Source organism: Carcharodon carcharias, chromosome 9 (assembly GCF_017639515.1).
Source record: "Carcharodon carcharias isolate sCarCar2 chromosome 9, sCarCar2.pri, whole genome shotgun sequence".
Classification (NCBI taxonomy): domain Eukaryota; kingdom Metazoa; phylum Chordata; class Chondrichthyes; order Lamniformes; family Lamnidae; genus Carcharodon; species Carcharodon carcharias.
In genome coordinates, this window is record NC_054475.1 from 15844780 (window position 1) to 15872540 (window position 27761).

The 27761-nt window shown below is 46.7% G+C and overlaps 2 protein-coding genes across 6 annotated transcripts in view; both read right to left on the reverse strand.

The window, feature by feature from the left end:
• The window catches only part of LOC121282376 (lysine-specific demethylase 9-like), a 79234-nt gene extending 67919 nt beyond the window's left edge, over positions 1-11315 (reverse strand). Inside the window, exon 1 of the mRNA XM_041196097.1 lies at positions 10868-11315. Within this exon, the coding sequence (XP_041052031.1) occupies positions 10868-11315 (448 nt within the window). The remainder of the gene's footprint in view (positions 1-10867) is intronic.
• Positions 11316-17657: 6342 nt separating this feature from the next.
• Positions 17658-27761, reverse strand: part of LOC121281777 (tyrosine-protein phosphatase non-receptor type 22-like) — a 100848-nt gene continuing 90744 nt past the window's right edge. For all 5 annotated transcript variants that reach the window (XM_041194749.1, XM_041194750.1, XM_041194748.1 and 2 more), the window contains 2 exons: positions 26171-26251; positions 17658-18397 (listed from right to left, as the gene is read on the reverse strand). In XM_041194749.1, coding sequence (XP_041050683.1) covers positions 18336-18397; positions 26171-26251 — 143 coding nt within the window. In that variant the 3' untranslated portion in view covers positions 17658-18335. The remainder of the gene's footprint in view (positions 18398-26170; positions 26252-27761) is intronic.

Below are 27761 nucleotides of genomic sequence, written 5' to 3' on the forward strand. Positions count from 1 at the left end.
ATTACCAGGGACACGCCAATTAACAGTACAAAAAGAGTGTACAATGCATTATTCAAATGTTATGTTAGCTTCAATTGAAATGATTATAGCTAGAAATTTCTGTAAGTGATGAATTGGTTATTTAAATAGATTTACACATCAGGAATCAATAGTCAGCAAGGCCAAACTCTTCACATACTCCTTCTGACCCACTAACAGAAGCAGCCAACTTGTTGATCTCAAAGTTAAAAAAAGGACTTTATGATGTCAGATCCTGGTTAAAGTACAGCCAGTCAGTGAGTTGCAGAGGAGTCAGCTCCAACACACACTCTTTGGCTCAGTTCTTACAGACAGAATTCGTGGACTGCAACAAAGTGGAAGATCAAGGCTAAATACCTGCCTGTCAAAACAGAAAAGGCTGTCTCTATTGCATACTGAACCCTTAAAAGGTGTGTGTGTTTATAAATGAGAGTTCCATTGTCACCTGTGTGTTAAAAATGATAATATCCTCATCACAGGAACATTGTGGTTTCAATCCGATAGCTCGTGTGGCTATAATATCGAAACCTTGGCCACAACCATAATTTGATTCCAATTAAACGCGCGCAGCCTACCCTGAATGGAGAACTCTCAACAATTCTCCCCCCCCCCCCCCCCCAAACCAACCCCGAGTCCATCAAGCCTCAGATCTCTGCACTCCTCCAATTCTGGCCCTTTGCACATCCCAGATTGTCATCGTTCCAAAACTGGTGGCCAAGTTTTCGGTCCCCAGGCCCTGAGCTCTGGAATTCCCTCCCTCAACATCTGTAGCTTTTAGTCACCTCTCCTACTATTTATGTGACCCTGTGTCAAATTTTGTTTGAAAATATTCCTGTGAAGAGCCTTGGGGCATTTTACTATGAAACAGGCGCCAAAGTCAGTAACAGCTGAGTTGGTAGCACTCTCCCCACTAAGTCAGAAGGCTATGGGTTCAAGTCCCACTCCAGAGACTTGAGAACAAAAATCGAGGCTAACAACCCAGTGCAGTACCGAGGGAATGTTGCACTGTCAGAAGTGCCGCCTTTCAGATGAGACATTAGATCTAAGCACCACCTGCTCTGTCAGGTGGAAGTAAAAGATCCCATGGCACTATTTGAAGAGGAGCAAGGAAGTTTCCACTATTGTCCTAGGGCAATATTCACCTACAATCAACATTACTGAAATAAATTATCGAATCACTATCACATTGCTGATTGTAGGATCTTGCTTTGTGCAATTTGGCTGTGGGGTTTCCTAAATCATAACAGTGACATTTCAAAATGTTTTCACTGGTTATAGAAAGCTTTGGGACATCCTGAGGTTGTGAAAGGCACCATATAAATGCTAATCTATTTATTTTATAAATGTAAGTTTTGCTGTCTTTGCTGCACTTGTTGCCTCTCAGCATCCAGTCAGACGGCAGAGAACTTTTTCCGTAAGTAATGACACTCTGGATTCTTGTTACCTCAACACAGCAAGTTGAATTGAATGCCAGAAATATAAAGTTTATTTCTGGTACTTGAACACTATTACCAATGTTTCAAGCGCGGTAGACTTTGACCAGATAACCAGAGTGACTAAGTGCTGAACTGTTACTATGATCATTACCACAAAGTGACTGGCACCTACTTTAAATAGTCTCTTGAACTTTGGAGTGTAAACATAATGCAGCTTGTTGAAAACATAGGAGAGAAAGGTAAGTTTAGTTCCTGAATATGAAAAATACCAGCAAAACACCAAAGATATGAGGCAGAGTAGGTGGTTTCAAAAATAAATGCACATCTGATACAAAGCCAATCAGAATCTACTCCAAATACACAAGCTGATTTTAAACCACACCGTGTAGGACCTGGAATCGCAAAAAGAAATCAGCAGCTAAGGAAGCACAAAATTCATAGAGCTATCAGCAGAGAAAGAGTTAAACCTCACTCGGGCACAAACCAAGCCTCCTTGCTATCAACACCAATCTACATTAAAAAATCACTTGCAGTATAAAAACTGGAAAACACTTCGCACCCATTTCAGTTGTGATATTTGAATCATTTTCAACTCCATATTCTGCTCCTTACAGTCAGTTATACCATGGCTAGCCCTGCAATACATGGTAGATTGCAATCAATATTCTTGCCTGGCCTACAATTTCTAACAGGAGCCTCATGCATGTTAACGTTGCAAACTTTACTGTTTCCCATTTTTAAGCAGTACATAGATCACCTGTGCACACAATCCAACTGCACCACCTGCATAGACAATGTCCACATACTAATCCACAAATTACATATCACATGGCTGCACAAAGGTTCCACAACCCCCACTTTTTCAAGGACAGATATGATTACAGACCAGCAAAGAAACCAGACTAGGTAAATCGCTGTAATAAAGAAGCTTTTCTTCTTTTCTCTCCACATTTCTGTTGTGTTTTTCACAACCTCAGGAAGTGCAATATAGGAAACACGGCAACCATTTTGTGCACAGCAATATCCCACAAACAGCAGTGTGTTAACAATCAGATAAACTGTTTACACTATTACAATGTGAGAGAGAGTGGCACAAGTAAGGAAAAGCAATCAGTGGAGATTAAGGGGGAAGAGGGAATTAAAACTGGAATGGGAGTTGCCGACAGGTCTCTTGATAGCAGCAGTGAAGTGGCAGAATGCATTTTGAGATTAGAGGTGCTTATAACAAAGGCAAAGTTGTTTTAATCGGGGAATTATGCACACATTTGTGAAACTAGCCGAATTCAGGGGCAAATCTGAACTCCAACTACAGCAGTGCTACAAAAACTTGCATTTAATTTTGCACCTTCATCATAGAAAAATCTCCCTTGCTGTTTCACTAAAGCGTAAATCAGATAAAAATGAATATTGAGCCAAAGGAAGAGCAACAAAAAGTTGGTCAGAGTTGGGTTTTAGGCAGAATGTTAAAGAGGTAGAGGCAAAGTAGTTTAGGGAGGAAATCGCAGGCCTTGGAGCCTAGACAGCTGAAGGCACAGTGTTCAATTGTGGGAATGTGGTTTGGGGTGGGGGGGCTGCAAAAGGTCAAAGAAATATACAGATCTTAAGAGGGATATATGGATGGAGCTGGTTACTGAGATGGGAAGGGTAGGCTAAAGATGGATTTAAACACAAGGTTCAGGATTTAAAATTTCAGGCATTGGGAGACTGGAAACCAAATAGAAGCAGAATAGGCCATTCAGCCCCTTAAGTCTGTTCTGCCATTCACTGACACCATGAGTGATCTGTATCCTAGTCCATCCACCTAGCTTAGTTTTACACCTGAATACACTTGGCTAGCACAGTTCCATCAATCTCAGATTTTAAATTAATTGAGCCACAGCAATTACTGTTACTTGTGGGAGAGTGTCCTGCACGTCTACCATCTTCTGTGCGAAGATGCGCTTTCAAACTTCTCTCCTAAATGGTATGGCTCTGAATTGAAGGTTCTGTCCTCTTGTTCTAGGCTCCCTCACCAGCAGAAAATATTTCTCTCGATCTATGTCCTATCAATTCCTTTCAAAATACTAAAAATACCCAACCAAGTCACCCTCTAAGGTCTGTATTCCAGGTAATACAAGCCCGGTTTATCTAGTTCAGCAAGCGCCAGTTAGCAGGACAGGATCAGCTGAAGTTAAGGGAGATTGGTGAACAGATTGGTGCCCAATAGAGATTTAGAATACTCCTGCCTGGATGTTTCAGTAGTAGATGGGTTATTGCAGGATACAGCTGCTGATAGTAGGTGTCTATTTTAGACTTAACTCATAACGGTGCATACACTGTTCAACTCAGGATGTCTGTGCACAAGCACCTGGTCAAATCCCTGTTTGCAAATGCAGTGGCATCAGGATACACAAATCACCACTGACACACAGCAAGGAGAAAGCCAAAAAAAAGAACTTGCAGGATTAACTCACTGCTTCAAATTGTTCCCCCCACTAACATACCTGTGCCCACCACACTACTGCAAGTGCTCTCACCTGGCAAAGCCCAGGTTTGGAAAGTGAGTCTAGAATTGTGCCACAGTATTGGGTATTTTTTGGTTGGTACCATCTTAGAGGGGGCCTGGCCAAAACAAAATAACATACCGATACTTCCCCCACCACTTCCCCATTCCAAAGTCATACAATGCAGTAATTGTTCAACGGTGATGCAGGAGTAACGGTTTTCTGCAGCTTATGCTCTGCATTTGTGGGAAGTAGAATTATTTCCCCACTTTAGGGGTTACATGAAGAACTGAGGCTTTCTCAATAGTTCAGGAAGAGCTTTGCTTGCTAGTAAGGGTCTGATTCAAGAAAGACCTTGATATATCCTTCATGGAAACCAGTGCTAGAAGGAAATTTGTTACAGTTCTGACCCCTCAAAAGCTAAGATGCATAAAATTGCTGCCAGGGAATTTGCACAATGAGTGTTCAAGTCCCATCCAAAGAACTGCACAAAAAATCCAGGCACTCCCAGTGTGGGCATGCTGCACTGTCAGACATAGCATTTTTCAGATGAGTCAACAACTTTTGTTTACAGTATAGCTCACTCTTAACATAGAAAAACATCCTAAGCTAGCCCACAGGAGTGTTACTAAACAAAGTTTAACACTAAGTTATTTAAGGAAGCATTACAACAGAAAGTAAAGTTTGGTCAAAGAGGCAATGTTTTAAAGAGTGACTTAAAGGAAAGGTTTCTGAATGGAATTTTAGGGCTTAGCTGAAGGCATGGCCATCAATGGTAGAGAGATTAAAATTGGGAGTGCGCAGGAGGTCATAGGTGGACGAGCGTAGAGAGGATTTCTGGGTCAAAATCCTGGAACTCCCTCCCTAACAGCAGTGAGAGTGTACCTACATGGACTGCAACGATTCAAGAAGGCAGCTCACCACCACCTTCTCAAGGGCAATTAGGGATGAGCAATGCTATCCATATCCTGTGAAAGAATAAAAAGAGGGTTATAGGACTGGAAGAGATTACAGAAATAGGGAGGGACAAACAAGGTTGAGAATATTTAAATTGAGGCATTGACATATAAACAGAATATAGATCAGGGGTGACGGGGAACAAGACAGCGAGAGTTAGGATACGGCAAAGTTTTGGATGAGCATGTTATGGATGGGAGGCTGGCCAGGAGAACACTGAAATAGTCAAATCTAGAGGTAACAAAAGCATGGATGAGGTTTTCAGCAGGTGAGCTGAGATGGGGCAGAAATGGGTGATAATACAGAGGTGGAAGTAGGCAGTCTGAGTGATGGAGCAGATACATGGTTGGACGTTAACCCAGATGGCATAAAGATACCAAAGCATTGGGATGAGCAAAGGTTCAAGGTACAAAGGAACCAACTTCACTGTACTGCCATGGACTTGATGGGCGAAATGGCTTCCTTGTGTTCCATAATGACTATATCAGCATAGCAGTAGTGTACTTTAGTTTTAAAGCTCTTGGAACATAGATGTTGCCGGCAAGGCATTTTCTTTTAATTCATTCATGGGATGTGGGCATCGCTGGCTGACCAGCATTAATTGTCCATCCTTAATTACTCTTGTTTAAGAGCAAGTGAGCATTTAAGAGTCAACCACATTGCCGTGGATCCGGAGTCACATGTAGGCCAGACCAGGGTAAGGACGGCAGATTTCCTTCCCTAAAGGACATTAGTGAACCAGATGGGTTTTTACAACAACCGGCAATAGTTTCATGGTCATCGTTAGACTTTTAATTCCAGATCTTTATTATTGAATACTCTGGGGAGTCGAACCTGGATCCCCCAGAGTACTACCCTCGGTCTCTGGATTACTAGTCCAGCGACAAATCACTGTGCCATTGCCTCCCCACAATTAACAGTAATTAATTGGCCTGGAAAGGCAGTGTTAGGCCTTCCACTTTAACCATCAATGACAGGTTTATTTAGACCACCCATAGCTCAATCATGTCTGCTGAAGTCACAAGTATGCTCGGGCAGGCAAGGGCAGCAGATTTCTCTCCCTGAAGGACAGTGAACTAGTTGGGTTCTTATGATAATGTGGAAGCTTTCATTGACAGTTTCTGCTACCAGTCACAAATGACCAGGTTTATGAATTCAGTGCTTGTCACTTTGAACACTCAGCCCCTGGGCTGCAAGCCTTGTACCATAACCACCATAATGTTGCTGCTGGTATTTCAGTAAGCATTCAGACCAAGAGTGATCAGGTTCTAGCACACCTGACAGGCAGCACGAGTGCTGAGACTACACTTGTCAAGCATCTGGTAACCCATTTGGATTGTGGCCCTGTGACTACTGGCAACCTCAGCAGCCTGGTCAAACCAACCCCTAATATTAACGTGTCAAACTTTTGGAAGTCATTGCTTGTCACTTAGGAATGTCCTAAGGTTGTGGTGAGTCATTACATATTTGCTTGACATCCAGTCAAGCAAAAGTTGAAGCTAACAGAACTACATTGTCCACCAAAAGAGGCAGTGGAGAGGTGGGAAGGAATGTGACCAGGTAGCATTGTTTCTCTCTCAGCAGTAGAAAACTGCCACCAGCAGCACCCATGTTTTCTACCTGTTGTCAAAATGCCATACCTCAGACAAACATGTGAAGGCACTTTGCTCTCACTGTATCAGATTATCTGATCATTAACACACTGCTGTTTGTGGGGAAATTGCTGTGTGTAAAGTGAATGTTGTGTTTTCTAAATCATAACCATTAATACACTTCAAAAGCACTGAAATTGAAACAGAAAATGCTGGAAATACTCATCAGGCCTGACAGCATCTGTACAGAGAAAAACGGAATTCTTGTTTTCTGCTCTGTGGCTTTTTATCAGAATTTGGTAAAGTTAGAAATGTAAAAGGTTCAAACAGACGCAAAGGCATTGTTAGAAGTAAGGCACTTTTGTCATCCTGATATTGAGAAAGACACTATATAAATGGAAGTAACGTTTCAAAACTCGAAACGTTAACTCTGTCTTTCTCTCCACAAAGTGCTGTCAGTGCTGAGTTTATCTAGCACTTTTTGTTTTTGTTTCAGATTTCCTGCAGCTGCAGTATTTTACCTTTATATAAATGGAAGTTCCTTCTTCATGCATTTTCAATGACTGGGAATGGTACGATAACCATTGCAAACTGCCCCTATAGTTAATTATCTTTTCAGATGTCACACTCAATACAAATTATTGTTCCACAGAACAGTGACATTTGTGCCACACAAGTGCCAGGCAATGACCATCTCCAACAAGACAGAATCTAACCATCTGCCCATGACATTCAATAGCATTACCATCACTGAATCCCTTAGTATCCACATCCTGGGGGTTATCATTGACCAGAAACTGAACTGGACCAGCCATATAAATGCTGCAGCTACGAGGGTAGGCCAGAGGCTGGGAATTCTGCAGTGGATAATTCACCTCCTGACTCTCCAAAGCCAGTCTTCTATCTACAAGGTACAATTCAGAAGTGTGATGGAATGCTCTTCACTTGCTTGGATGAGTGCAGCTCCAACACACAAGAAGCTTGACACCATCTAGGACAAGGCAGCTCGCTTGACTGGCACCTTATCCACCACTTTAAATGTTTGCTTCCTTCACAACTAACACAATTGCAGCAGTTTGTACCATCTACAAGGTGCACTGCAGCAGTTCACCAAGGTTCCTTTGACAGCACCTTCCAAACTCACGACCTCTACCAACTAGAAGGAAAAGGTCAGCATGGGAACACCACCAGCTGCAAGATCCCCCCTGACTTGGAATCATACCGCCTTTCCTTTACTGTTGCTGGGTTAAAATCCTGGACTGCAGCAGTTCAGGAAGGCCATCCACCTTCTCAAGAATAATTAGGGCTGAGCAACAAATGCTGCCCTCACCATCGATGCCCACATTCCATGAAAGAAAGAATAGAAAACAAAATGAGACAGTAAATATCCCACAGTATCATGACTAATCAATGGGCTTAGGGTTTCTGCACTCACCCAGTTAATCTAAACACAGCCCTAAACGGAACAAAAAGAATCTTCAATCCACAATCATTATTCAACAACCCGACTCCAACCTTGAACAAAGTCAAGCATAATTGTTTTAAATCCATTTAATGGAACACACAACCAAACATCAAACATTTCCTGTTCTATTCGCAGCAAGACAACTTATCGCAAACTACACACAGGATTTTACAGTAAACAATAGCAGATTTTTTTTCAATAAACTGAAGGTCATAACTGTTAAGCCCTCCTTGGATATGAAGCAACAGAATGACCAATAGTTGCTACCTACACAAACTTAGGTCTAAGACCGGACAAGGCCCTGACACAATGTAGTGTAATTGAGGAAGGAAACAACACATATCTACACTGTGCTTAGAGCATCTCTAAAGTGCTTCACAGCCAATGAATTACCGTTCATGTTAGGTCAACGTTATGTAAGCAAGTATGGCAGCCAACTTTACACAGTAAGATCTCACAGCAAATAAATGACTAACTTTCAGCTTAAGAGGGTCTTAGTTTAGGTGTAACATTTCTGAACTTCGAAAGTTCCCTGAAATTGTCAATCTGATCTTTGATTTATGGTGTTAGCCATTGCGCAGCACTCCTCAAGGTCACAAGGATGTGGGTTCAACCCCAACTCAAGGGAGCTCCCCCCCACCCCAACAAAGCTCTGGGACTGAACCGCACCCCAACTCCCAAAGTTCGGGGACTGGAACACAACACTCCCTACCAAAGCTCGGAGACTGGGACACAACACCCCCCTAGCAAAGCTCGGAGACTGGGACACAACACCCCCCTACCAAAGCTCGGAAACTGGAACACAACACTCCCTACCAAAGCTCGGAGACTGGGACACAACACCCCAACTCCCAAAGCTCGGGGACTGGAACACAACACTCCCTACCAAAGCTCGGAGACTGGGACACAACACCCCAACTCCCAAAGCTCGGGGACTGGAACACAACACTCCCTACCAAAGCTCGGAGACTGGGACACAACGCCCCAACTCCCAAAGCTCGGGGACTGGAACACAACACCCCCCTACCAAAGCTCGGAGACTGGAACACAATACATCCCCTCCCAAAGCTCGGAAACTGGAACACAATACATCCCCTCCCAAAGTTCGGAGACTGGGACACAACACCCCCCTACCAAAGCTCGGAGACTGGAACACAACACCCCCCAACCAAAGCTCGGGGACTGGAACACCACATCCACTCCAAAGCTCAGGGACTGGAACACACAGACACCCCCCCCGAAATGCTCGGGGACTGGAACACATCTCCACCCCACCCCCTCCTCCAAAGCTCGGGGACTGGAACACCCACCCCACTGCGCACCCCCCCCCCCCCCATTTAAGCTCGGGGACTGGAACACACATCCCGCCCTCCGAAATGCTCGGGGACTGGAACACACATCTCGCCCTCCGAAATGCTTGGGGACTGGAACACACACACCCCATCCCCCCCCTCCTCCAAAGCTTGGAGACTGCAACACATCTCCATGCCCCCTCCTCCAAAGCTCCGGGACTGGAACACCCCCCACAACCCTCCAAGGCTCGGGGACTGGAACATACACCCTGCCCTCCAAAATGCTTGGGGACTGGAACATACACACCCCCCCCCACCAAAATGCTCGGGGGCTGGAACATACACATCCCCCGAAATGCTCGGGGACTGGAATACACACACCCCCCGAAATGCTCGGGGCCTAGAACACACACACCCCGCGAAATACTCGGGGACTGGAACACACATCTTGCCCTCCGAAATGCTTGGGGACTGGAACACACACACCCCATTCCCCCCCTCCTCCAAAGCTTGGAGACTGCAACACATCTCCATGCCCCTTCCTCCAAAGCTCCGGGACTGGAACACCCCCCCAACCCTCCAAAGCTCGGGGACTGGAACATACACCCTGCCCTCCGAAATGCTTGGGGACTGGAACATACACACCCCCCCACCAAAATGCTCGGGGGCTGGAACATACACATCCCCCGAAATGCTCGGGGACTGGAATACACACACCCCCCGAAATGCTCGGGGACTGGAACACACACGCCCCCCAAAATGCTCGGGGACTGGAACACACACACCCCCCAAAATGCTCGGGGACTGGAACACACACACACATCCCTGAAATGCTCGGGGACTGGAACACACACCCTCCCCCCAACCCCCAAAATGCTCGGGGACTGGAACACGCCACCTCCCACCGCCCCCCCCCCAACGCATACTCGGGGACTGGAACACACTCCCCCTTCAAAATGCTCGGGGACTGGAACACACCCCACCCTCCAAAATGCTCGGGGACTGGAACACACCCCACCCTCCAAAATGCTCGGGTACTGGAACACACACCCCCCCACCCAAAAAATGTTCGGGGACTGGAACACACCCCCCCTCCCACAATGCTCGGGGACTGGAACACACACACCCACCCTGCCCCCCCAAAGCTCGGGGACTGGAACACACCCCCTCCCCCCCAATGCTCGGGAACTGGAACACACCCCCCCACCCCCCACCAATGCTCGGGAACTGGAACACACCCCCGCACCCCCCACCAATGCTCGGGAACTGGAACACACCCCCCCACCAATGCTCGGGAACTGGAACACACCCCCCCACCAATGCTCGGGGAGTGGAACACCCCACCCCCCCCATCCAATTTTCGGGGACTGGAACACACCCCCCCCCCCCAACGCTCGGTGACTGGAACACCCCCCCCCCCTCCAAAATGTTCGGGGATGGAACACAACACCCCCCCCCCGCCCCCCCACCACCCCTCCAAAATGCTCGGGGATGGAACACACCCACCCCCCCCCCTCCAAAATGCTCGGGGATGGAACACACCCACCCCCCACCCCCAAAATGCTCGGGGATGGAACACACCCGCCCCCCTCGCACCCCCGGGACTGGACCCCTCCTCCATTACCTTTCGGCAGCGGCCGGCAGGCGCTGTTTTCCTTCCGCGGCCGATGTTTCTTCTCCTTGTCTCGATGCAGGTGTTTCTCCTTCGGGCTCTTGGTCTTGGGGAGTGCGGCGGTGGCGGTGGCGGTGGCGGTGGTGGTGGTGGTGGCGGCGGCGGCGGTGGGGCCGGGGGTTGGCCCGGGGCCGGGGGCCGGCGCTGAGGGCGACGAGGGCGACGGCGGCGGCGGCGGCCGCACTGAGTGGAGGGGGGCGGGGGCCGGGTAACGGAGCGCGGGGCCAGAGGCCGAGGTGGCGGCGGGAGGCCGGAGGCTGAGGCCGTGGTGCTGGGTTTTCCGGCGCTTGGCGGCGGGGCTGGGGCTGGGGCTAGGCCCGGGCCTGGGTCCGGGTCCGGGCTCCCTCTCCCGCGGCTCCTTGTTCGGCGCCTTCAGGCGGAGCAGGCCGAGCTGCGCCATCGCAAACCGGCAGTGACGTCCCGAGCGGCCGGAAGTGGCCGACGGACACAGTGGCGCGTGCACCGCCGCACGGCCGCAGGAAGGGACGTCACCGTGAGGGGGGAGGGGGAGGGGGAGGGGGAAGGGGGGGGGGGCGACCTTCTCAAGCGTCCGCGGCACCGGCCGGGCGCCATCTTGGGTGAGTCAGAGTTCAGGCCCAGCCTTCTGCAGACATGATGAGGGAGCTTTGCTGTGGCAGGAGCTGCTGGGAGGATATTTCCTTTGGTGGGGAAACCTAGAATTTGGGGGTATGGTTTAAAAGTAAGGGATCCCCCCATTTAAGATGGAGGCGTCTTTTCTGACGGTGGTTAATCTTTGGAATTCTCTTCCAGAGTGACCAACAGCGCTGGATTTTCCAGGACTCCAGTAATTCCGCCCAACCCCCCACCACCCCCCCCCACTTCCTGGGCCACGTTTTGTCCTGGATGTCCGGCAACTCTTTGCTCGCCCATTGGGTGCGGCAGGTTTGTGTGCGGGGCTGTCCGGCGGGTGTCCGGGTTGCATGGCTGCCACACGAACGTGCGAGCTAGGAGCAGAAGAGGCCACTCGGCCCCTTGAGCCTGCTCTGCTATTCAACAAGATCACAGCTGACCTGTTCGTGTTTCGAAATCCACGTTCCCATCCACCGATAACCTTTGATTTTCCCTTGCCCAACCAGGATCTATCTACCCCCTGCCTTAAAAATATTCAGTGACGCCCCCCCCCACCCTCCACCGCCTTCTGAGGCAGAGAATTCCAAAGTCGCACAACCCTCTGGGAGAAAAAATTTCTCCTCATCTCTGTCCTAAAAGGGCAACCCCTAGTCCCCTAGTTCTGGACTCACCCACAAGAGGAAAATTCTTTCCAAGTCCACTTGGTCAATACCATTCAGGATCTTACATACTTCAGTCAAGTCACCCCTCACTCTTCTAAACTCCAGTGGAAACGAGCCCATTCTGTCTAATAAGACAACCCTCTTATTCCCAGTATTAATCACGTCAACCTTCTCTGAACCACCTCCAATGCACTAACATCCTTCCTTAAATAAGGAGACCAAAACTGCTCACACTGTTCAAGATGTGGTCTCACCAATGTCCTGTATAACTGAAGCATAACATCCTTACTTCTATTTATTTTTTATTCAGTCATGGGATGTGGGCTTCGCTGGCTGGGCCACCATTTATTGCCCATCCCTAGTTGCCCTTGAGAAGGTGGTGGTGAGCTGCCTTGAACCACTGCCGTCCATGTGGTGAAGGTACACCCACAGTGCTGTTAGGAAGGGAGTTCCAGGGTTTTGACCCAGCAACAGTGAAGGATCGGCAATATATTTCCAAGTCAGGATGGTGGGGAACTTCCAGGTGTGGTGTTCCCAACTATCTGCTGCCCTCGTCCTTCTAGATGGTAGTGGTTGTGTGTTTGGAAGGTGCCGTCAAAGGAGCTTTGGTGAATTTCTGCAGTGCATCTTGTAAATGGTACACACTGCTGCCACTGTGCATCGGTGGTGGAAGGAGTGAATGTTTGTGGTTGGGGTGCCATTCAAGCAGCCTGCTTTGTCCTGGACAGTGTCAAGCTTCTTGAGTGTGGTGGGAGTTGCACTCATCCAGGCAAGTGGAGAGTATTCCATCACACTGCTGACTTGTGCCTTGTAGATGGCGGACAGGCTTTGGGGAGATGGTGAGTTTTATGTTCAATTCCTTTTGTAATAAAGGATAGCATTCCATTAGCCTTCTTAATTACTTGCTGTATCTGCATACTAACTTTTTGTGACTCATGTACTGGAACACCAAGATCTCTCCGCACCTCAGAATTCTACAGCCGTTCTCCGTTTAAGTGATACTCTGCTTTGTTATTCTTCCTGCCAAAGTGAACAACTTCACATTTTCCGACATTATACTCCATCTGCCAGATATTTGCCCACTCACTCAACCTATCTATATCCACCTGCAACCTCCTTATGTCCTCTTCACAACATACTTTCCTACCTATCTTTGTGTCATCTGCAAATTTAGCTACCGTGTCTTCACTCCCCTCATCTGAGTCATTGACATAAATTGTAAAAAATTGAGGCCCTAGCACAGACCCCTGTGGGATTCCACTCAGCACATTCTGCCAATCAGAAAAGCATACTCTGTTTTCTGCCAGCCAGCCAGCCAATCTTCTATCCATGCTAATATGTTACCTCCTACACCATGAGCTTTTATTTTCTGCAATAACTTTTGATGTGGCGCCTTATCAAATGCCTTCTGGAAATCCAAGTACAGCACATCTACAGGCCCCCCTTTATCCACAGTGCCTGTTACTCCTTCAAAGAACGTCAATAAATTGGTTAAGCATGATTTCTCTTTCACAAGACGATACTGACTCTTCCCAATTACCTTGAGTTTCTCTAAGTGCCCAGCTTTAACCTCCTTAATGATCAATTCTAACACCTGCCCCATGACAGTCGTCAAACTAACTGTCCTGTGGAATAGAGAGGTTATAGTTGCTATTTTCCAGCCCGATAGAAACTTTCTAGAATCTAGTGGAAAATTAACACCAATGCATCTACTACCTCATTAGTCACCTATTGTAAGACCCTACAATGAAGTCCATCAGGACACAGAGACTTATCAGCCTGCAGCTCCATCAGTTTGCTCAGTACCGCTTCCTTAATGATTGTAGTTTCACCAAGTTCTCCTCTCCCTTCCTTCTCATGATTTACAGCTATTACTGGAATGTTTTTTGTATCCTCTATACTGAAGACAGAAGCAAAATGTTTGTTTGTTTCATCTGCCATTTCTTTATTATCTACTATTAACTCCTCATTGTCACTCTCTAGAGGACCAATGCTCACTTTACTTACTCTTTTCCTTTTTAAATACCTGTAGAAACTCTTGCTATCTGTTTTTACATTTCTAGCTAGCTTCCTCTCATACACTAATTTCTTATTCCTGATTAACCTTTTAGCCATTCTGTGCCATTCTTTATATTCTGACCAATCACCTGACCTGCCACTCATCTTTACGCAGCTATATGCTTTTTCCTTAAATTTGATGCTTTCCTTAACTTCTTTATAATGGGTCCTCCGCTTTGAAATTTTCTTTATAGTTGGAATATACTTATTCTGTGTATTCTGAAATATCCCCTTAAATGTCTGCCACCGATTCTCTATTGATCTATCCCCTAGCCTAGTATCCCAGTTCACTTCAGCTAGCTCAGCTTTCATCCCCACATAGTTGCCCTTAGTTAAGTTGAAGATATTATTCTTAGGCCCACTCTCCCCTTCAAACTGGATGTAAAATACAATCATATTGTGGCTGCTGCTACCAAGGGTACCTTTACTCTGAGGTCATTAATTAAACCTGTCACATTACACAATACCAAGGCTAATATAACCTGCTCTGGTTAGTTCCAGAACATGCTGCTCTAAAAAAATCCATCTTGGAAGCATTCTATGAACTCCTCATCCAGGCCACTGCTCCCAATCTGATTTTCCAATTTATATGTAGATTAAAATCACCGGTGATTATTGCTGTCCCTTCATTACGAACACCCAATATTTCTTCTTGTGTACTTTGTCCTACATTGTGGTTACTGTTAGGGGGCTTGTACTACTCCCAATAGTGACTCCTTTCCCCTACTTTTTCTCATCCCCACCCAAACTGATTCCACATTCTGATCTCCTGAACCAAGGTCATCTCTAGCTATTGCATCAATGCCATCTTTGATCAACAGTACTACCCCTCCATCTTTACCTAGCTTCTTATTCTTCTTGGATGTCAAATACCCCATAATATTTAGGACCCAATCTTGGATGAATGCAGCTCTAACAACACTCAAGAAGCTTGACACCATCCAGGACAAAGCAGCCCGCTGGATTGGCACACCTTCCACCATCTTAAACATTCACTACGTCCACTACCAATGCACAGTGGCAGCAGTGTGTACCATCTACAAGATGCACTGCAGCAGTTCACCAAGGCTTCTTCAACAGCACCTTCCAAACCCACGACTTCTACCACGTAGAAGGACAAGGGCAGCAGATACAAAGGAATACGATCATCTGGAAGTTCCCCACCAAGTCACATACCACTCTGACCTAGGACGATGTCGCTGTTCCTTCACTGCCTCTGGGTCTAAATCCTAGAACTCCCTTCCTGACTGATGTACGTGGACTGCAGCAGTTCAAGAAGGCAGCTCACCATCAGCTACTCAAGGGTAATTAGGGATGGGCAATAAATGCTGGCCCAGCCAATGACGCCCTCGTGAACGAATGAAAGAAAGAAGCTAGAGTTAGAGGAGTTCAGATGTCTCAGAGCATTGTGGGATTGGAGGGGATTACAGATATTGGGAGAGGCAAGGCTATGGAGGCATTTGAAAACGAATGAGAATTCTAAAATCAAGTCGTTGCTTGACCAGGAGCCAATGTAGGTCAGTGAGCACTGGGGTGATAGGGGAATGGGACTTGCTGCACGTTAAGACAGGGGCAGCCGAGTTTTGGATAACCTCAAGTTTACAGAGGTTAGAATGTGGGAACCTGAGGTCGGAAATCCATCTCTCAGGATCAAATGGGACACCAAGCTTACAAAAAGGCTTAATCTCAGACAGCTGCCAGGGAGAGAAATGGAGTCAGTAGCTAGGGAACAGGATTTGGAGCAAGGACCAAAAATAATGGCTTCAGTCTGCCCAATATTCCATTGGAGTTAATTCTTTACTCACTTTGCTGGATGTTGGATAAGCAGTCTGATCATTTAGCAACAGTGGAGGAGTTGAGAGAGATAGTGAAGCGGTGGCATTGTCAGCACACTAAACATTCACTTGAAAAGCAATTTTTTGTGTTTAGTATAATGAGGCAACATGAAATCAGGAATTAAAAATGAATTATCAGTTTGTGAGCCCAAGGCCTGTTTAATTTTTTGTTTGTTCCAATCCAATGTTCCCAATACACACTGTACAGCTAGGTTTTTATGTTATGTTGGCTCCATCTAGTGACCAGATAACCCACTGCAATATATCTACAGCTGAACTATTCACCATCACATCAAACCCAACTGGCATCTTATACATTGATTTGAAGAATTTGTGAATTCATCTTACATCCGCTGAATTATTTTTCTTATTGATATGTCTTACAAGAATGGTCCCAGATATCAGAAGTAAAAGTCAGATATTTTCTCCATTCTGAAACACTATGGTGATTAGGAACATAAAGTTACATTTCAGATATTCGATTCAATTCTCATTGTCCTGACAGTCAAAATAGCCTGCAATCTATTGTTGATCCCTCCCTGCCACTCACCCCTCCTCCCCACTACTATACTGGATTCATTCGATTTGTATTCTTCCACACCCGCCAATGACTACACTGAGGCAGTCCATGTCCAAATGCAGCAAGACCTGGACAACATTTGGGCATGGGCTGACAAGTGGCAAGTAATATGCGTGCCACACAAGTGCCAGGCAATGACCCCCTCCAACAAGAGAGAATCTAACCATCGTCCCTTGACATTCAGTGGCATTACCATCACTGAATCCCCCACTATCAACATCCTGGAGGTTACCATTGACCAGAAACTGAACTGGACTAGCCATGTAAATACTGTGGCTACAAGAGTAGGTCAGAAGCTAGGAATCTTGTGATGAATAACTCACCCCCTGACTCTCCAAAGCCTGTCCACCATCTACAGGGCACAAGTCAGGAGTGTGATGGAATACTCCCCACTTGCTAAATGAGTGCAGCTCCAACAACACTCAAGACACCATCCACAACAAAGTAGCCCCCTTGACTGGCACCCCATCCACAAGCATTCACACCCTCCAATGACGCACAGTGGCAGCAGTATTTACTGCAGCGACTCACCAAGGCCCCTTAGGCAGCACCTTCCAAACTTATGACCACTACCATCTAGAAGAACAAGGGCAGCAGACACACTGGAACACCACCACCTGGAAATCCCCCTCCAAGCCACTCACCACCCTGACTTGGAATTATATCACTGTTCCTTTACTATTGCTGGGTCAAAATCCTGGAACTCCCTCCTGAACAGCACTATGGTTGTACCTACACCACATGGAGCGGTTCAAGAAAGCAGCTCACCCCTTTCTCAAGGGGCAATAAATGCTGGCCTAGCCAGTGACACTCATGTCCTATGACAGAATTTAAAAAAAAAAATCCACTCTGTGCACACTTGTCCCACTACTGCATTAAAATCATTCTGTTCACATTACCACCCCCCCCCCCCCCCCAACTCCCCCACATTTTATTCTGGATGTGCTCTGTTGCTGATAGTGCTTTAAACAAAAGAAAGATCCCAATGAAAATACAAATCACAGGAAACCTTTACCTTAGGTTTCAAATATATTTATTACAAATTCATCCCCAAGCCCACTGAAAATGTACAAATGGTGGGCAAAGACTTTGTGCCAGCCAACAGGAATGATTTAAGCCTTCAACTGTCAGCCCAGCAATCACCCCGTCGCTTCCTTACACATGCGCACACACAGATACAGAAACCCCAAACACCCGAACTCGGTTGTGTGTGAATGATTATTTTCCCCATCATGCAAGAATGATTTTTCTACAGAGAAGAGCAAAATTGAGCTTCAGATCTTTGAAGAGGTGCAACGATTTAAGTTTATGAGATTCAAACATGTAAATAGGTCTGACTGTAGTCCTGATGTTCTTGAAATTGAGCGTCAGTGAGTCATCCGGGGACAGGGGTGGAATTCCTCTTTTCATAGAATGTCACAAAGTCCTTCTCTTCTTTCGGAAGCTCCTGAATGATGCCACGGTGAAGCAAAGCTTGGAAACGTGCAGTTTCAGAGAATGCAATATCACTTCTGCTTTGCCTGTTGCGAAGGGGAAGAGGAGGAATCTCTCTGCCTCTGTGCGAGGGGAATTACACATCTGCCAGGAGGTGGCGCTTCTGATGAAGTGAATCAGAAGATGAGCCCAGTCTCAGCAATCGCATCTTGTCCTGTCTGATTTCTGGGTGCGAGAGGATCCCCACCACAAGGGCCGCTTCAGACCCAGTCTGCAGGAGGATTTCTTGGTCCTTTGGATTTCGCAAAGCGGCACTTGAATCCTACAATAAATAAATTACAAAATATTTATAGCACAAGGAACAGGCCATTCTGCCCAACTGCTCCATGCTGGTATTTATACTCCACAAGAACCTCATCCCATTCTACTTCAACCCACCCTATCAACATATCCTTCTATTCCTTTCTCCCTCATGTGTTTATCAAGATCCCTCTTGACTGGATCTTTGCTGTTTGCTTCAACTACTTGCAGTGGTACAGTTCCACATTCTCACCACTCCCTCTGGGTAATAATCAACATGCGTAAAAGCCAATCTCATGTAAAAGTTGACCATGATGTTGGTCTTAAAAAAAATGTAATTTTACATAAACCTAATGTGAAAATCGACCCTAGTTTTCAGGGAACCAAAACCAAAGAATTTCAGAACCAAAGTTTAATCCTGGAGATGTGAATGATTCAAGTTCATTGTAACTGCACAAGTACTAATGAAACTGAATACTGGTAAATAAATGCTTAAAACATTTAAATGTTTAAGTTTTGTTTTTATTTATTCAAATTATTAAAGTGATCAAATTATGGGTGAAATCGTCCCAAATTTGAAAAAAAGTGCGATAGCGGGTGGGAAAAAGGACATTTTACCTGCCGGTCACAATGGTGGTTTTTTGTCCCATTCCCATTCCCAGCCTCATTAATAATGCGACGGGGACCACTCTGGATTGCTGGCGGGGGGGCTTGGATTTGCTTGCCACACTGTGACCTCAGTGCTTCCTCACTCTGGGCGCCATATGTAAAGCACACCAGAGTGCAGCCTACTTCATGTCTGTAGACCAGGACTGCTCCAGGCAACAGGTGGCTCCAAAAGCAAAGAAGATGTCAGCCCCCAAAATTTAGTGATGCCTCTCTGGGCCACCTGCTGGGCGTAGTGGAACGCTGCCACCATGTCCTCCTCTTCCACTCTGGCCGCAGGAAGTCCACCAGAGCAATCAATCCGGCCTGGGAGATGGTGGCAGTGGTGGTCAGCACTACTGGATCTCAGAGGAGATCGGCCATTCAGTGCAGGAAGAGGATGAATGGTCTCATCCGTTCTGCCAGGGTAAGTCAACCACCTCATCACTCTCGACTCACACACTCACAAACCCATCACACATCCACAGGGATCTCACACCTCAAGTGACAACACCACTAACTCTCACACACACCCTCATATCTCCATCAGGCTCATATCCTCTGGAGCTTACATCCTCATCCTATCCATGGCTCCACACACCACACAAACATTCCACGCAGTGCCATGTGTCCTGCTCACACTCTCTCCGTCTGTTTTCATGCAGGAGAATCTGGCTCACAACAGCAGAGACAGTTCCCAGACAGGGAGGGGTGAAATGGCCCACATTAGGCCCCTCACTCACTTTGAAGAGCGTGCCATTGCGCTGACTGGTGAGGACGTGAACCGTGCCTGTGGCAATAGTGAGGTCAGGGGCGAACACCCACGTGAGGATCCTGCACCTCATCATCCCTCTCTCAACGCAAATGTGAGTGCTCTCTCTCCTGCTTTTGTTTCTGCTGACCTGTATTAATTATCTCAACTTTGGTTCACAGGGATCCCTGCCAAGCGACCGACACCCTCAGCCAGCCAGTCCCTCAGCTCCATTCACGTCCACACCCTCAGCCAAGAGGACACCGCTTCCATTGAAGAGCTGGAAATAAGCAGGCTGGAAGACCTATCACAGCACCTACCCACACCTTCCTTCCACCAGCGCAGAGACACTCACCGTGGTGAGACCTAGATCTAGAGCAGGCTCGGGTTGGCATAGACACGTGTCTGCAGCAGGAGGAGAAGGCAGTTTCAACTGAGCTTCCCAGCACTCAGAGCACTGGGGAAGAGGCAACTGTCAGGAAGAGGTCAGAGTCAGATGATGAGCCTCTGGATTCGGTCTTCCAACTCATCGTGGAGAGTCAGCAGAAGGCGGGGGAACATCACGCAGAGCTGTTGGAAGGCCTCAACAGAGTGGCTGGCGAGTCAGAGGAGTGCGTCCGCCTGCTCTCTGATGAGGTGGTGCCCACATATGCGTGCACGGAGGTCTCCATGGGAAGGAAGGCGGATGCCATGGAGACCCTGGTCTAGCAGAATGAGGAGATGCGTGCAGACCTGTACTCAATCGCAGTAGCCATGGGTGAGTTCCTGCAGTGGCAACGTGAGAGGGAAATGAGGCACTACGTCCCTCCAGGTGCTTCTTCCCCTCAAGGAGTCAGCTCGGCGCCCTTGGGCACGCGAAAGGAGGAGGATAGGCAGCTGGACACCCCTGGGTCATCCACTCAGGAATTTCAGAGACAGTCTGCTCCCTCCGTGTCCCCTTTGCCTGCGACCCCCTCAACCTCGTCCTCTGTCACCACAGAGGGAGCAGCTGGCCCACAGGGGGACAGTCAAAGCAAGTCGGGGCCCACAAGGCCTCGGCTCTCCAGAGGACGCACACCGAAGTCAGCAGAGACAACAGGGCCAACCATTGCCCAGGCTGTCTCCTCCCCTGCTGTAGGTGTCAGGGCAGCACCTAGAAGAAGCGGTAGGCCTAGAAAAATTAGGAATTTCTGATCACAAGTGATTGCACAGGTGAACACATTTTGTCAATTTATAATCTGAAAATATATTCACTCTCCACTAGCAGTTCAGCTGCACACAGCCGGACCATGAGTGATTCTGGAGGGAGGGGTGTGTGTGTGTTGCAGGGCCTTTTGGAGTCTCGTGCAAACACTCTCCCACGCACAAGGAGCCTCCATCCATCACACTCCCCTCACTGCCCCGAGCATTTTCAGTGCTGCCAGCTGGGGTTCTCTTTCAGTTGTCCATCTGAGCTGACCTGCATCTCCGCCCACCCACGGATCACACTCCCATGCAGCACCTGTGCCCACCCAACACGCGGCTCCGCTCACTTCCGATTTGAGAAAAATGGTACTCAGCTCCCCCATCCTTTCCCCTACCCAATCCCCCATATCCTCACCCACATCACTGTCAACCCCCCGGGATCATATTCCACCTCCCCACCGTCACTTACCAACCAGAACTCTTTTCTTTCCACGATGTGCAGGTGAATTTGCGCATTCCCTACCTTCCCGAAAATCCCACCCCCATCCATATTGACCTCGCTGACCTCCTCCTTCCCACCCCCAGGGTTTGGTCTGCCTCTGAGTCTCCACCAACACCCTTGCTGACCCTTCTACTGCTCCCTCTCCTCACCATTCCCTCCTACCACGCCCACCCTCAGTTCACTCCCCAGGACGCAGTCATTGACTCCCCTTCCTGCATGTTCACCTGGGACACTAACCCCTTCCCCTCCTCCACCCTTAATCCCTCCTCAACCCTTATTTCTTCCCCCCTACAACCTCCTTCCTTCTCTCGGACTCTTTCCTCATCCCTGGATCCCTTCCTCCCACCGAACTCCCCTTAAACCTTTCACCCCCCCCAACCCTACCTTATACCTACCTCTCCACTTAAAGCATTTTCCCCCAATACGCTCTCCTCCCCCATACTCCCAACCCGCCTCCCCGACACTTTCGATTCCCCCGCTCCCAATCTCATCCTCCCGGTCAACCTTACTCTCCCAATCGAACCCTGACCTCCCTCTCCCACTCACAGCTGGACCTTCCTCTTCCCCTCCTCACCCACTCACCGATCATCCGTAGCAGCCCATGGCCAAGACCATGACGCTCTGAAGCAGATCTGAGACATCAACAGAGACCTCCCGCCTTCCGTGAGCTGCTTGGAGGCGGAGCCACATCCATGAGGATCCACCCAGCACGCGATGCGCGCGTTCCTCCGGGGTCCGGTAGCTGTAGGGCTTCAGCATCTTCTGCCCCTTGGATGTCCGCGATCTGAGCACGGCCCTCACTGTAAGTCCTGACTTCTGCACATGTGCAGACCTGTTCTGGGCTGGCGTGTTTTCCCGCCAGCATATCAGTAAATCTGGCGTTGGTGGTGGGTGGGGGGGGGGGGGGGGGGGGGGGGGGGGGGACAATTCTGGTCGGGCCTTACCTTGCATCCCATTAGCGGGACACAGAGCAGGTTCGCACTGGCCTCCAGCGGGATTGGCGTTCCACCATGGCAGACACCATCAGATGATCCCGCTGTGCTTTCACGCCGGCGTGAAACCAGTTTTTGGCCTTCTCAACATATTGTCCCCCTACCCTGCCCGTCATGACGCCCGATGCCAAGGTGGCCAGAAAATTCCAGCCTATGTATGACAAACAGTGTTGTTATTATTAATTACTTACCATTAATTACTATGGTTCATAAAGGTCTTTCTTGGATTTCACTTGGGCCCACATCAAGCACATACGCCAACCTCTCAAAAGCATTACCCGTGTAAAAGTTGACCCCATGACCTTTGGCGTAAAAAATTGGACTCAAAAAATTCGACTTTTACACAAGTATACACAGTAAGTTGATACTGATGATCCGTTGCCTGCTGTGCATGGTAAGATTCTATAACATTATGGAATAAAGGCTTTTGATACTAGGATCGCAGGCACAGACCCAATAGGTGGAAAACTAAACTTGACCTATGATCAGATCCATTGGGGGAACTCAGTTTATTTGCATTCATGATCTCTGTCCTCTTGAAACTCCTGGCTCAAAACTTCCCCAGTTGATGCTGGAACAAAATAGCCCCCACCTGGCTTACAGACTTTAAGCGAATGTAAGAAATAGGACTACACAGATCCAGGAGAAAGTTCCCCAAAATAACTAAGAACTCTTTCTTTAAGTTATGACTGTATATGTACAATGTTATTCTGCATTTAATGCAAAGAAAGGAACAAGAAGGGAACGTTGACTTTGAATTTGAGAAACAGCTGTGCATCTGGTCTCCCTTTGTCCTTTACTTTTATATTTGTGTCTCACTGATTCCAGCTGTTAGAAATCACAATCCATGTTCATCAAATGCAACACTCAACCAATATGCAGGCATATAAATTTTAAACAACACCTTCCATCTATATAGCCCCTTTATCATTGTAAAGCTTCCCAAAGCACTCAGGAGTTTATCACATAAACCACATCACAAAATTGTTACAGCGCTGAAGGAGGCCATTCAGCCCATCATGTCCACACTGGCTCTCTGAACGAGTAATTTACCTGGTATCATTCCCCCACCTTCTCCCCATAACCCTGCACATTCTTCCTTTTTAGATAACAATCCAGCTCCCTTTTGAATGCCTCGATTGCCATAATGTCACATAAGGAGATGTTAGGACAGGCGACCATAAAGTTGAACAAAGCAGTAAGTTTTAAAGAGCATCTTAAAGGAGGAAAGCGAAGCGGTGAAATGGAGAGATTTATGGATGGAATTCCAGAGCTCAGGGTCCATGCAGTATAGCTGCCAAAGTTGGAGTGGGGAAAGCACAAGAGGCCTGAGTTGGAGGAGTGTAGGGTTCTTGAGGAGGTAATGAGATAGGGAGATGATAAATCCATAAGGATGAAAAGTTTATATTTGAGGCAGCGATGAACTGGGCCACTGTAGGTCAACAACGCAGGGGTTGCAATATAGTAACAGGAGGAGGCTATTCAGCCACTTGCACCTGTTCCAACATTCTATGAGATCATGGCAGATCTGTAACACAACTCCATATACCCGCCTTTGCCTCATCTCCCTTAATAGCTTTGGATAACAGAAATCTATCAATCTCATTTTAAAATTAGCAACTGATCTAGCATTAATGATGTTGGCAGAAGAGTGTTCCAAACACCTACCACCCTTGTATGTAGAAGTGTTTTTTAATTTCACTTCTGGAAGGTCTAACTCCAATTTTTACACAGTTCCCCCTAATCCTAGACTCCCCAACCAGAGGAAATAGTTTCTCTCTATTTACCCTATATCTTTCCTGAATATCCAGACAACTTCCATCAAATCACCTTAACTTTCTAAATTGCAGGGATATATCAGGGATAGATCAGTTCTGAATACTGCTGAGAGTGATGGTTCACCTGGGGAGTGCAGCCAGACCCAAGTCATTGGCACCAGGTGTAGCTCAGCTGCACCAGGGGCTACCAGGAAGATTGGAAGAACCATAAGTGATCAGTGTTTCGATAGTTAGGGGAGCAGATAGGCAAATGGAATTCAACCCACAGAAGTGTGAGCTGATGCACTTGGGGAGATCAAACAACAAAAACAGAAAATACTGAAAAAACTCAGCAGGTCTAACAGCATCTGTGGAGAAAAAGAACAGAGTTAACGTTTCGAGTCCTTATGACGCTTCTTCAGAGCTCAAGTAGGGCAATTAAGAATGGCTTAAAAAAGCTGGACTTGCCAGAGATGTCCACACCCTGAGAATTAATGATTTAACTTCTAAAAAATTTTTAAAATGTGCAATATGCTCATTTCTAACTACCAATGAATGGTTTTTAAAGTTTTTTTTGTCTAGAATCAGATGGCATTTGCAAATCCCATAAACATTTAATTATGTTCCACTAGTTACATATGCATAATGTCATAGTTCATACATTTTAGAAGTACATCTTTTTAGTTTTAGAAATTGATTGTTAAATGTAAATTCAGTGGGAAAAAAACCTTGATAAATATCGAGAGGCTGGTAAACCCACAGACTTAAGATAATTACAGTTCAAAAAGCAACTTGTGCTAACTGGATAAAGTCAGAGTAAAAAGGCGAGAGTTATAAAATGTCAGGTAGTCTTAATTAACTAAAGAACTGGAGACATGACATTTGCAGTTATCCCAGTAAAGGATATAAATTATTCATGCGGGTTCCTAGAATTAAGGAAACCTTTGGAATTAAAAGGTAGTTAATTTACACTTCTACCTGGGAACAGGTCACATGGGCCACATTAACATGGAGCTGAGTGGAGCTTAGTGAGATTCTTTGTTCTGAGTTTATCTTTGTAAATTCAGTTAGGGCATAGGCAGCAGGCAAGATTGGTTGAGAGAAACAGCTAACAGACTGGGTCAGCTTTGGATCTTAAGTAGCTTGTAGCTCCTTGGAAGTCGAGAGATAAAGTCAGACCTACACTGAAGTAGAGTAAATGCTAGATCTATCATCCATGACACAGCCCTGCGATTGGAGCTGCTATTCAGTATAAAACAAAGTTGGAAAGGGGGTAAACAACTGGAGGATTTGTTTAGCTGGAAGCTAAGGGAAGAAATCTACAGTAATTCACTCAGCAAAGGCAGTTAACATTGTTGCAGTTGGTGTTCTGGAAGTAATCAGCTTGGTTACAGTCTGGAAGCATAGCAACAGGCTATAGGAAACCAAGGGTGTTTTCTGATGCTTGAAACCACTACTCAGGAGTCATGGGGATGCCTGGGCTGGAGTGTGAAATCCAGAGTTGAGCGCTCAAGAAAGAAATTAGACGGTCACTTAGCCAAAAGCTAATGGAAGAACTCCCATGAAATCCTGTATCTTGGCAAAAAACCGCAACGCTAAAGAGAAATCAGAGTGAATTCTGAAGAGAAGTGATATACCTTTTGAGTTGGTTCCAGGAAAAGCGAATAAACATTAAAGATTTCATAAAATGTGAGAACTCTTGAGGGGAAGTAAAAAGTAGAACTGAGTTTATAGCCTAAGTCTTTATAAGCTATAGTGCTAAGTTTGTTTAGTTCTTTTTGATAGGTTTTGTTTAAAAATGTGAAATCCTACGGTGTAGTTCTGTTGGTTAATTGCTGGGTGCTCGGATTTCTTCTTTAAATGTTAAGGGTCCCTAACCGGATTCTAACAATTAGAGTGTTTCAGACAATTTTTGTAATAAACAGGTGCCACAACCAATCAAAAAAATTGCCAAATATCAGCTTGAGTAAACACTGAAACTCACCAAAATTCAGAAAGGAACGAGTATGTTCTGTGTTTGGTTCTGTCTCTGGAGACCTGGACATTGCGGGGACACTGGTCATAGCTGCAGATAGAGAGAGAGAGAGAGACACATGTGTATAGAAGCACTAACCACACTTTCCATTGGCTTGGTTGCAATGTCCTTTTTGGCAAGTTTAAATTTTTAGTTAAAAGTCTGAAAAAAAAACTTGCTTCTTACAGTCGGATCAATAAAGTCTTTCACAAAATGAATTAGTGACTGACCTTTTAAAGAAACAATGCATTTATAAATTCTGAATAATTCCCAGCTACAGAAGCTGGTAGATCACAGACTGTCGCTGGATCTGTTTCATGTATACCATAGGAAGTCACACTTGCATTAATGCACTTTATTTTGTGAGAGACACCACGGGCAGTATTTTGCCATCGGCGAGCAGGGGGTGGGTCCCACTCGCCGACGTGTAAAAATGACGCGGGATGACATTGGGTAGAACCCCCGTCGTCATGGCGCCCCATTTAAATTTTCAGGAAGGCGGGGGTGCATCAAAATCAGCTGTGGGCCTGCCGACCTGTCAATGGCCAACTGAGGCCGTTGACAGGATCATTTAAACAATTAAGGCCGGCGGGCAGGCCAGGAACCCCGGCGGGAGCTAGAGAAAACATGAAACCTCATCCACCAGCGGGACGAGGTTTCATGCAGGGTTATAAAAGTTTTAATAAAGTTTTTTTTGTAAATTATGAACATGTCCCATCTCATGTGACATTGTCACATGAGTGGGACATGTTAGGGAATTTTTTTTTCTTTCTATTTTTAATATTTTTCAAAGTGGAAGCGATCCCCCTGAGGCTGCACTCTTTCATGTGCACTCTCGCTTTTAGGGAATCCCCCCCCCCCCGCTCACACAGGAAGCGCATAGTGCTTCCCGCTGGACATCACGCTGCGTGGGCTTTAATTGGCCCGCCCACATAAAATGGTGATGCGGCCTGTTTCGCTGGCGGGGATTGGCTCCCCGCCTGCTGGAGATTGGGTTGGGCCCGCCCACCCGACAGGCAGAAAATTCTGCCCTATAATTCACCCCCACAAATTGCTGTCAGTAACAGATTTGCTCACCCTTTCAAAAGCTCAGGGCATCGCAAAGGGCTTTACAACCAACAAAGTTATTAAAGTGTAGAACCTGTTGTAATGTAGGAAACACGGCAGCCAATTTGTGCACAGCAAGCTCCCACAAACAGCAATGCGATAATGTCCAGACAATCTGCTTTTTTTGTGATGTTGACTGAAAAATAAATATTGGCCTGGACAATGGGGAAAACTACCCTGCTCTGCTCCAAATAGTGCTGTGCGATCATTTACACCCACCTGAGCAGGCAGATGGGGCCTTATAGTTTACTGTCTCCTCTTAAAGACAGTATCTCCAACAGTGCAGCAGTTCTTCAGCACTGCACTGGAAGTGTAGCCTGGATTTCTGTGCTCAAGTCTCTGGAGTGGCACTTGAACCCACAACCTTCTGACTCGGGGGTAAGAGTGATTCTGAGTCACTGCAAACAAAGCAGCCAGTTTGCACAAACTTCTGCTTGAATGAACAGCTAACATT